Genomic DNA, 11,781 nt, shown 5'->3' with positions numbered 1-11,781 from the left:
CTTAGCTGGGGAATGATGGAATCTGCTATTCAATGGAAGCTTAATAAGAACTGTGGCTGCAGTAAGATCTATGCAACTTGGCTGGGGAAAGCTGCGCATAGGTATAGGTATGTGTCCTAATAAGTCAGATGTGTCCTAAGTAAAGTCATTTGGGGGAACTCCCATCCCACACATAAACATTCAAAATACAGTGTATATATGAAGTCAAAATCATCCTCCGAAACTGGAAGGATTAGAATGTGATTTCATTCAAACATAGAATTTAGTCACAGTTATCAGCATAGTACTTCAGCGGTCTGCCAATTTGGCATATGCGTATACGGAAGTGGTGTTCTGATTGACTAATTGAATCACATCATCATCACATCAGCACCTCATTCGCTAGTCAAACTGCATAGCAGCATGTGATCTAGTTCCTTTATAAGCGATAATCAGACACAGCAGACGTACACCGCTGAAGTAATTTGCTGAATGGTATGTACATGTGTACATTGAATACAGGGTGCCTAGACAGTTGTTGCTCAATGGGTGCTTATTATGGAATGGACACTAATTACCGTATTTCGTCAAATAAACGCCCCCGGGGGCGTTACATTTTCCCAAGGGGGGGGCGTTTATTCAAGGTCAATTTTAGAACGATAACTCCCGTTAAAATCATTAGGTAAACTAAAAACACATGCTAAAATGACGAACTATGAACTAGAAACACTGACTTCTGGCTCACTTCCGGGTTTCTGATCCAGATTTTCGCCAATTATTGACGCTATTATCGACCATGTGCGCAACTTGGTAAGCTTACTACACAGGATAACTTGGAAATATCGGCATTTTTGAAACATCTTGGTTGAAAAAGTGGTGGGGGTGTTTATTTGAGGGGGAGCGACTATTTGACGAAATACGGTAGGTAGAATACAAAAAAGTATTAACTAACTTACTATAAAAAAAAGGTTATATACCTTCATAGGTTAGTTACATCTAGCTATGCTATGCTTTATTCCATCTACATTTTGTATAGCAAAGAATCATCTCATTTGCAAAGTTGTGACAAACCCGCTAAACGATTTTCCCCAAAAGCGGCAGTTTTAAACTGCCTTTTAAACTCTATGGCTATACATTAGAACAAGACATAGAAAATATTACAAATTCAATTCATGATTGTATTTTGAATTATAATAAGAGTCTTGTCAAAGTACCAAAATTTAAACTTTTTTGCCTGAAAAAAAAAACCAGATGTAATTTCAGAATACGGGGCACCACTCTCAAATTAGGATTAGGATTAAGGTAAGAGTTTAGGGTTATGGTCAGGAATAGCGTTAAGAGTTAGGGTTAGTATTTGTATATAAATAAGAGAGGGGCCCCTTATTCTGCAATTATTTTACCCCAATTGCAACCACTAAGTATTTAAACCTTCATAGGATTTAAATTTGTCAAACTTTGATCCTCTGGTATTTTGGAAATTAAGTAATTTTTTCTGGATTCCTAAAGCTTTTGTTCAAAATATGCATAATTCTGATAGTGCTCCCATAAAGGCTCCTGTCCTGATCACATGCATACATGCACAATTATACAGCAATATCATTTAGTTATTGTTTGCCTGAATCTCCAGGTCCAGATATGCTATCATATGCAGGAGGTGGCATAGATGGTATTTCATTATTGGGTGTGTAATTAGCTGGCGGATATGCAGGATTACCTGGGAGTGGGTAAGCTGGGTTTGTAGCAGGGGTGCTCCAGCTTGAGATGGATAAGGCGCAACTCCACCTTGAGGTGGGTACGCTGGATTGGGGGTACCACCACCTTGAGGAGGGTATGGTGCACCCCCTTGTGGTGGTGCATAGGGAGCCCCACCCGCTTGAGGAGGGTAAGGTGCACCACTTGGTGGTGGTGCATAGGGAGCACCACCAGCTTGAGGGGGGTAAGGTGCACCACCTGGTGGTGGGTATTGAGGGTATGGCCCTGATCCATCTTTTGGGGGTAAGGCATTATATTGTGGTGGAAGATCAGGTTGTTGTTGGGTAGGGTATGACCCAGCGGGAGGTTGTTGTTGGGTAGGGTATGAGCCAGCGGGAGGAGGAGGATACGCTGTGTTAGTAGGCGGTGGTATTACCACTCCTCCTCCACACACATTGTGTGACACAGCCTGTCCACTACGCTGTTGAAGGCGACGCATACGATGACGACGTACCAACATGGAGACAACGATGACGAAAATAATTATTATAATCCAGCCGAAATAGTTGAATTGAAAAGAAAATCCTGTGTAGAAAACATGTGGGGAAAATAGAAAATGTTCTTTTAGTGAATTAGCAGTAATTGTTCTTAACAGTGACAACTTAGGAAAACAACACTTTGCCTCATAGCTTTAAACCAGTGATTTCAGCACATTCTCCTCCCTCTACATTTTTTTGGGTTTTAATTTTAGTCATTAGAAAAATAATCTAGGCAAAAAATCACAAATTTCCCATTCCCCCTTTCCAATTATGATGGCAGTCATGTATATACCATGACTTTGACTCTGACTGTGAAAATTGACTGGTTTTAGTTTTTACCTGCAGAGCCTGAAAACAAAAGAAACGCCACATATTGCAAATTTGTACACTCAAGTTGGCTGCCATGCCATCGGAGGTGCTGGCAACCGCTGTCTCGACTACTGCTTTAAAAGTGGCTGACAACTCCCTTATTTAATAATCTCTGATACAATATAAAATGCCCCAAAATTGGTCAAAATGTTGCCTATACAGTTTTAAATATTTTACCAAAAATTAAGTCGAGGAGAGCATGGGGGAACCATCCTCTCATCTTGAACCCCCCCCCCAGTCAAAATAAGAAATTTGAAGAAAAATAAATAAAACTGTTTTAGGCCAAAAATGTCACATTTTAGGCAAATCTGGGTAATTTTTATCTTGCCCTCCCAGCACATGATTCCTGGTGCTGCCACATGGTATTAAAGTATTTCAACCGATCTTAACCTGCTAAAGTGAAATTGATTTTACCTACATTTTTTATAATAAACACTGCATACATTTTAAGCATCAACATACCTGAACTATGTCCATTTTCACATTCGACTCCACCAAATTCTCGTTCTTGATAGCCACAATCAATATATGATCCACGTCGCTTGTCATAAACGCAATCATCAATAGTCTTCTCTGTGCCTTTACTACAAGACAACCCCACGTACACATACCCATTATATGTGTTATCATAGTATCCAAACTCATCAGACCCATCGGAATAGTAGTCTTCATACCCTCCACTGAAGCCAAGTTGTTGGCAGATAACTTCTGCTTCTCTATACCCAATATCATTGCCGCATACCGGTCCCCACTTTTGCTCTGCGTTGTCATAGATCTCTATGATCCCCTGGTAGTCGGAGTATGATTCTACAAGACGAACAGCTGAAAGAGAAATAATTAACACTCATGAACCAGTAAATATTACCTTAAACGAGTTATGTACGTCATCCACCAGTGGAGCTCCTGCGCCCCTCCGCAGAACTTCCGGTATAGTGGATGTTCTGCGCTCGGGGGCGCAGAGAATCCACTGTCGGAGTTGCTGCGCTCGGAAGCAAAATAATGGATTTTCTTATTACATTTTCTTATTATAATAACGGTGGATCATTTCTGCGCTCGGGGGCAGAACATCCACTATCGGAGTTGATGCGCCCGGCGCAGTCCCTTATATGTAACGGTGGATCATTGCTGCGCTCGGGCAGAACATCCACTGTTGGAGCATGCGCCGAAGCAATATAATACATTTTCTTATTATAATACTGGTGGATCATTTCTGCGCCGGGGCGCAGAACATCCACTGTCGGAGTTGATGCGCCGGAAGCAAAATAATACATTTTCTTATTAGGCCTATATTAATAAATATACATGCGTATAATAACTAGTATTAGGCCTATTATAATAACTATAACTCCAAATTGACAGCAAAATAATATATTTTCTTATTGAAATTACGGCGGATCATTGCTGCGCTCGGGCGCAGAAAATCCACTGTCGGAGCTTCTGCGCTCGGAAGTCAAATAAATTATTTTCTTATTTTATTAATAAAATATAATTATGCATGCGTATAATAACTAAGCTCCGAGAAGTTTATTGCTATTAGTATAACCGAATTGACAGCAAAATAATAGATTTTCTTATTATAATAACGGTGGATCATTGCTGCGCTCGGGGGCGCAGAGAATCCACTGTCGGAGTTGATGCGCTCGGAAGCAAAATAATACATTTTCTTATTAGGCCTATATTAATAAATATGCATGCGTATATAACTAGTATTAGGCCTTTTATAATAGGCATGCGTATAATAACTATAACTCCAAATTGACAGCAAAATAATACATTTTCTTATTGAAATTACGGCGGATCATTGCTGCGCTCGGGCGCAGAAAATCCACTGTCGGAGCTTCTGCGCCCCCGAGCGCAGCAATGATCCACCGTTACATATAAGGGACTGCGCCCGGGCGCATCAACTCCGACAGTGGATGTTCTGCGCCCGAGCGCAGAAATGATCCACCGTTATTATAATAAGAAAATCTATTATTTTGATTATTTTTATTAATATAATAAGAAAATATTAGTTATTATACGCATGCATATTGTATTTTATTAATAAAATAAGAAAATAATTTATTGACTTCCGAGCGGAGAAGCTCCGACAGTGGATTTTCTGCGCCCGAGCGCAGCAATGATCCACCGGAATTTCAATAAGAAAATGCATAATTTTGCTGTCAATTTGGAGTTATAGTTATTATAATAGGCCTAATAAGATAAGGGACTGCGCCCGGGCACATCAACTCCGACAGTGGATGTTCTGCGCCAGCGCAGCAATGATCCACCGTTATTATAATAAGAAAATCTATTATTTTGCTTCCGGCGCAGCAACTCCGACAGTGAATTCTCTGCGCCCCCAAGCGCAGAACATCCACTACCGGAAGTTCTGCGAAGGAGCGCAGGAGCTCCACTGGTGGATGACGTACATACATGCTTAAACACATATTTTTAAAACCCTATTGTAATTCCCTTTCTGTTTTTTTGCCCAAGGCAGGATTGTTTGATTTTTTAAATCACGCCGATTTAAATCATTGATTTAAATCGCGCACTTGATTTCTTTTTTGTTAAATCACTGATTTAAATCAATTTTTCCATTTTTTACCATTTTTGATAAAATAAGTTCATTTCTTTCTTAAATTGACTGTTTTACTTCATTCCCAATGAATCCACTGTCGGAGTTGCTGCGCTCGGAAGCAAAATAATGGATTTTCTTATTATAATAACGGTGGATCATTTCTGCGCTCGGGCGCAGAACATCCACTATCGGAGTTGATGCGCCCGGGCGCAGTCCCTTATATGTAACGGTGGATCATTGCTGCGCTCGGGCGCAGAACATCCACTGTTGGAGCATGCGCTCGGAAGCAATATAATACATTTTCTTATTATAATACTGGTGGATCATTTCTGCGCTCGGGCGCAGAACATCCACTGTCGGAGTTGATGCGCCGGAAGCAAAATAATACATTTTCTTATTAGGCCTATATTAATAAATATACATGCGTATAATAACTAGTATTAGGCCTATTATAATAACTATAACTCCAAATTGACAGCAAAATAATATATTTTCTTATTGAAATTACGGCGGATCATTGCTGCGCTCGGCAGAAAATCCACTGTCGGAGCTTCTGCGCCGGAAGTCAAATAAATTATTTTCTTATTTTATTAATAAAATATAATTATGCATGCGTATAATAACTAAGCTCCGAGAAGTTTATTGCTATTAGTATAACCGAATTGACAGCAAAATAATAGATTTTCTTATTATAATAACGGTGGATCATTGCTGCGCTTCGGGCGCAGAGAATCCACTATCGGAGTTGATGCTTTCGGAAGCAAAATAATACATTTTCTTATTAGGCCTATATTAATAAATATGCATGCGTATATAACTAGTATTAGGCCTTTTATAATAGGCATGCGTATAATAACTATAACTCCAAATTGACAGCAAAATAATACATTTTCTTATTGAAATTACGGCGGATCATTGCTGCGCTCGGCAGAAAATCCACTGTCGGAGCTTCTGCGCCCCAGCGCAGCAATGATCCACCGCGACATATAAGGGACTGCGCCCGGCGCATCAACTCCGACAGTGGATGTTCTGCGCCCGAGCGCAGAAATGATCCACCGTTATTATAATAAGAAAATCTATTATTTTGATTATTTTTTATTAATATAATAAGAAAATATTAGTTATTATACGCATGCATATTGTATTTTATTAATAAAATAAGAAAATAATTTATTGACTTCCGAGCGGAGAAGCTCCGACAGTGGATTTTCTGCGCCCGAGCGCAGCAATGATCCACCGGAATTTCAATAAGAAAATGCATAATTTTGCTGTCAATTTGGAGTTATAGTTATTATAATAGGCCTAATAAGATAAGGGACTGCGCCCGGGCACATCAACTCCGACAGTGGATGTTCTGCGCCCGAGCGCAGCAATGATCCACCGTTATTATAATAAGAAAATCTATTATTTTGCTTCCGAGCGCAGCAACTCCGACAGTGAATTCTCTGCGCCCCCAAGCGCAGAACATCCACTACCGGAAGTTCTGCGAAGGAGCGCAGGAGCTCCACTGGTGGATGACGTACATACATGCTTAAACACATATTTTAAAACCCTATTGTAATTCCCTTTCTGTTTTTTTGCCCAAGGCAGGATTGTTTGATTTTTAAATCACGCCGATTTAAATCATTGATTTAAATCGCGCACTTGATTTCTTTTTTTTAAATCACTGATTTAAATCAATTTTTCCATTTTTTACCATTTTTGATAAAATAAGTTCATTTCTTTCTTAAATTGACTGTTTTACTTCATTCCCAATGTTTCTACATGTACAACTTTTGGATACAATTAAGCTATGATGTCACTTTATCTAAATTGCTAAAAATTCATCTTCAAGATGCAGAATTCAGAATGCAGGTTTTTTCCCATAATTTTACCAAATTTTTTCCCATAATTTTACCAAATTTTTTCCCATAATTTTACCAAATTTTTTTGGCAGGTCAAAAGGGGGGGTCAAGCGATTTTTGGCAGGTCGAAAGGCGGGGCAAGCAATTTTTGGCACAAGCAATTTTTGGCACAGATATTTTGGGTACCATTTTATATTACGCCCTAAAAAGGCGTAGGAAAACGTTAGGAACACGTTCAAATATGCAAATTTTACCAAATTTTTTCTTTGAAATTTTCACATACCGTACATAAAAACATGTTTTGATTTTTTTGTAAATACCTGGTAGGATTGTGCATATGACTATAGAAAAATAATCAAATTCGTGGACATCATGGAACCCCGGGCATGGAACATACTCTTTGCGTGGCTGTGCGTAGTAAGCAGTTGTACGCAGATAGCCTCGCTAATATGGACACGTAGAGTAGCGTTGTACGGGTGCATGATTAGTTGCGGAGTAACAAGCGTAGTTGAATGTTCCACGATGTCCACAAATTTAATATTTTTTCTATATAGCATTCCATTGGTACTCTTGACTTTATCATGGGGTATAGCAGTTCTTGGAATTGAACATTTTTTTTAAAAATTGCTTTTAATAAAAAAAAAAATACGATTTTTTTTTAAATCAACAAAATCAACAACCCTGGCCCAAGGGGAAGGAAAAGAAGGAAGGAAGAAAGAAAATGAAGAGTTGAGAAAAGTTGTTTTCTCCACCCCAGTTTTGAACCACTGACTAAGGGTGTGAGTGAGTCCCGGAATTGAGTCCCGCCGAGAATCCTATTACCCGGCAGGAAATTCCCTGCCCGGTACCAAGTTTAAGTTTTTTGGTTTTGTAGTGTCTCTGGACCTAGACCTAAATGCTAGGATCATTCATGGTTGACTTAAAAAAAAAAAATTTCAAGATGTTTTGTATTTTTAATATGAAAATTGATCATTTGTATTCATGTCATACTCTATTGATGATGCATTTTGAAATCATTAATAGAGTATGACATGAATACAAATTATCAATTTTCATATTAAAAATACAAAACATCTTGAATTTTTTTTTATTTTTTTTTTTTAGGTCAACCATGAATGATCCTTGCAATTTCGGGTACCCGGTTACCCGCCCGAAAAATCTGACGGGTACCCGGGCACAAAATTACCCGAAAATCAGACAGCAGCCTATTGCTCAGATGTATACATGTAGCAATATTTTTGTCCGGCTGCTGAGGCAATACATGCTGTTGCCAAGTCACACTGACTCAGTGGATATTTATGAGCTTCACAACCTCAGCATAAATTCTTAATACAGGGATCTATACGATGATTTTTATTTTTGGGTGGATCATCGTATAGAGGCAAATGACGTAAAAATATGTCACCCAAACCCAATGCATGCACCACGCAATTGAATAGCAGTAGTACACCAGCACTGCACAGTACCGGCTTTGGCTGGTTACCAGTTGTACTCGGCAATCAGAGTCTACAAAATGTGGCGCATACATCATGACATCGGGAATTGACGCAAATTTTACAGTACAATCAGTCATATGAGAAAATATTCTAGGAGTAGACTAGGTCTAGGTACTATTTGTATGACTTGTTGTACTAATTCTTACCTGTGTTTGTTTTGTTGAATACCTCAGCTGCAGCTACGTTCAACATAACAGATGTTAATGCCAGCAACAACATTGAATACATCATCATTGACATGATTGTGTAATCCCCTCCCTGACTCATGGGACTGGTCCTAATGAGCCTATGTGAGTGTGACACCGATTTAGAGTAAGCTTATCAAAATGTAATTGTAATTCGTGAGACCACCTTTCTCAAGACAGTACACGATCACGAGATAATTCTTCACTCTCCAAAAAGTTCAAAATGTTCTTCGTAATGCACACTAAATCATCCGATGATTTGATTCATGATGAAAAAATTTTATGTCAATCTACATGGATATCGTCATTGTCATGACAAAAATATTATATAACGCACAGTCATTTAGGTCACAAGGTCAAGGTCGTTGATGCATGCAGGAAATAAATATATAGGTTGTTGTTAATTAGCTCGGTCCAAAACCACTCGTCCAAACCAAACCCAACCCAACTTATTAAACCAATCCTCTTCCCGGGGAAGTGAACTCGGGAAGGGCCTATGCACAGTTCTCTTAGGGTTTAGGGTTAGTTATGAAAGCAAAGTCGTTTCCTTCTTCTGCTTATTAAAATAAAAGTTTATCCTCATTTTTGGTTTGTTTGTTATTTTGCTTTATGTTGTTGTTGTTTTTGTTTTGTGCCGCGGAATCCTTAAAAAATGGCTTCCCCCTCAACCAGATCCGGTGCAACCCCCCCCATCATGGTCAGTGCCCCCCCCCAATGTGATGACCCACTCTACACCACTGCGCCTATCATGTGCCAAAAATTGCATCACCCTCCCACCTTGACCGGCAAGTTTCCCCCTCACCCCTGATGTGCCGTACCGGCTTTGGGGAAATAGTGGCCTGTTTGGGCACCCCACACTTTTTTAGGGCCTATGGGAGACCGGGGCAAAGTGGACCACGGGGCAAAATGAAACATCCCCATTAACTTATGCATATACTGCCCTCAATCTCCAAGCTAGTCTAGGATCCAGCATTGTTTGTGATAGGGGGCATTTGAGTGAGTCAGGTATGTGTGCTTTTTACAGAAAACGTCTATTTTTCATATGTTTAACCCCGATAATCTATAGAAATATTATTATCTGCCAAAGTACTGTGCTTTTGCTATTATGTTTTGGATCAAAATATTTTTACACCATCAAAATATTTTTTTTTTTTTTTTAATTCAAACTCTAATGGTGACCCGCAGGTCAAATTGCTGGAATTGTACATTAAACACACCTAAACAGACACAATGCAATTTGCAGGCAGCAGCTTAGGGGTGGTGCAATAATTATGTACCCCGGGGGTGAATTATAGGGGGCAAAGATTTTTGGCAGGCCAAAGGGGGGCAAGCATTTTTGGCAGGTCAAAGGGGGGTCAAGCGATTTTTGGCAGGTCGAAAGGGGGGGCAAGCAATTTTTGGCACAAGCAATTTTTGGCACAGATATTTTTGGGTACCATTTTATATTACGCCCTAAAAGGCGTGGGAAAACGCGTTAGAACACGCTCAAATATGCAAAATTTCCTGCTCACTGCGCTTTCGCATTATATGATAAGACAATTTAAAGTTTTAAATTCGGGTTCCCCAAAATCTTGCATGTGTAAGGGGGGGCAAAGATTTTTGGCACGTCAAAAGGGGGGGCAAAGGTTTTTGGCACGTCGAAAGGGGGCAAAGATTTTTGGCACGGCCAAAGGGGGGCAAGCGATTTTTGGCAGACCATTTTGAGAATTCACCCCCAGGGTACACATAATTATTGCACCACCCCTTAATCAGCACCAATATTGCAACATTGAAACCAACAACAAAACAAACATCCAATCCAACCCTCCACATCCCCCAGTAGGCAATGATAAAGAACCATGGACGAAAGAGAAACAGACCGCGTACCATCAGTCAAAGTCCCCGTGTATTGTATGGTGTAAGTTCTCGCATATTCATGAGGGCCGATTGTTCGATCGTGTAGTGTCTAACAATCACGCCAGCGCTGCGTGCTTTCGCGTATCCGCGATAGAGCGTTGCGTGCTTTCGCGATTACGCGATAGACCATGAAAATACGCTGTAATTGCGTAGCAGTCTCGCCTGTCGCATTTCACAGAACAATCGGCCCTCATTATCGGATGAGGCGGAGACTAGTGGTACGCGCTCTGTCTTATCTTACTCCTCTGTGTAAAGAACACAACACGTTGGCACGAGCGGGGCTCGAACTCACAACCTATGGATTATGAGTCGGGCGCCTTATCCACTCGACCACACATGCTCCCACATAATTAAAATTGGATACTTTTTTTATGCGTGGACCCCCGTGGAGCATAAAATGCAACCTTTGACCTTTTTGCTTATAACTCGAGAACCATTATAGGTAGACCAAGGCCTTTTTTTTTTTTTTTTTTAAACCTAAAATTTTAAAAAAAGAAGCAATTTACAGCATAAAATATGTGTAAAAAAAATGTATTTTAATAAAAATTGCCGACCAACCGACCCTATTTTTTTTGTTACGCCAATCAAACAATTTTTTTAGGCCTAATCGTTTTGACATGACCATGTGAATATGTGTGGTTTTAATAAAATCCGATCAATTTAGAAATTTGACCCCTGTATGGCCTTGAGAGAGTCATAACTCTGAGCAAGGTGCATTTTTGCCACCAAAGTGGGGTTTTTTACGGGGGGCATTTCAAGGTCTTCAGTAGAGTTATAAATTGGTTCCAAGCCTTAATCACAAAAAATGCACAACCTTTTAAAACCATACACTTTGCAACTGGACTGTTTCTTTTATAACAAAGTACAATAATTTGTAGAACCTGGAGGACTTTGTATACATTACACTCAGTGCCACCGACAAGGTGCGTTACCCCCGGGCCCGGGGTCCCGTAAAAAATAAAGAAAACATATCTTAATGGACCCATATAAGCAAAGAAAGGAGACCTCAGGGGCCTGTGTGTTCATTTTACCCCCGGGCCCTTAATGGCTCTCGGCGGCACTGATTATACTACAGGCAAGTGCTACTCTCAAGACCCCCCTTTTCAAGATCAGGCCTTTTTTTGGTTTCAGAGACCTCTTCCTTATCAATATCTCTTTCTGTCCTAGCTTGTCCTGGAGACCTTCATTATAAGTTCTCACAGCCTTTTGGCTCAATTTGCT

General features: G+C 39.9%; 1 protein-coding gene across 1 annotated transcript; it reads right to left on the bottom strand.

The window, feature by feature from the left end:
• Positions 1–984: 984 nt before the first annotated feature.
• LOC140135883 (uncharacterized) lies at positions 985–9,018 on the bottom strand. The gene is made up of 3 exons (XM_072157544.1): positions 8,626–9,018; positions 3,042–3,401; positions 985–2,256 (listed from the first exon to the last, which is right to left on the bottom strand). Exons 1-3 carry the CDS (start codon positions 8,744–8,746, stop codon positions 1,580–1,582), a joined length of 1,158 nt encoding a protein of 385 aa, XP_072013645.1. The 5' UTR covers positions 8,747–9,018; the 3' UTR covers positions 985–1,579.
• Positions 9,019–11,781: the final 2,763 nt, after the last annotated feature.

The sequence above is a fragment of the Amphiura filiformis genome, chromosome 16, assembly GCF_039555335.1.
Source record: "Amphiura filiformis chromosome 16, Afil_fr2py, whole genome shotgun sequence".
Classification (NCBI taxonomy): Eukaryota; Metazoa; Echinodermata; class Ophiuroidea; order Amphilepidida; family Amphiuridae; genus Amphiura; species Amphiura filiformis.
Note: the sequence above shows the minus strand (reverse complement) of the source record. Positions and strands in the feature narration are given on the sequence as shown.

What these genes read in the sequence shown, in the direction of transcription:
- LOC140135883 (XM_072157544.1), bottom strand. Translation starts at nt 8,746, where the DNA reads ATGAGTCAGGGAGGGGATTACACAATCATGTCAATGATGATGTATTCA. An exon ending in ATTCAACAAAACAAACACAG is followed by an intron (nt 3,402 to 8,625) that starts GTAAGAATTAGT and finishes TTTCTCTTTCAG; the next exon opens with CTGTTCGTCTTGTAGAATCA. An exon ending in TGAAAATGGACATAGTTCAG is followed by an intron (nt 2,257 to 3,041) that starts GTATGTTGATGC and finishes TTTTCTACACAG; the next exon opens with GATTTTCTTTTCAATTCAAC.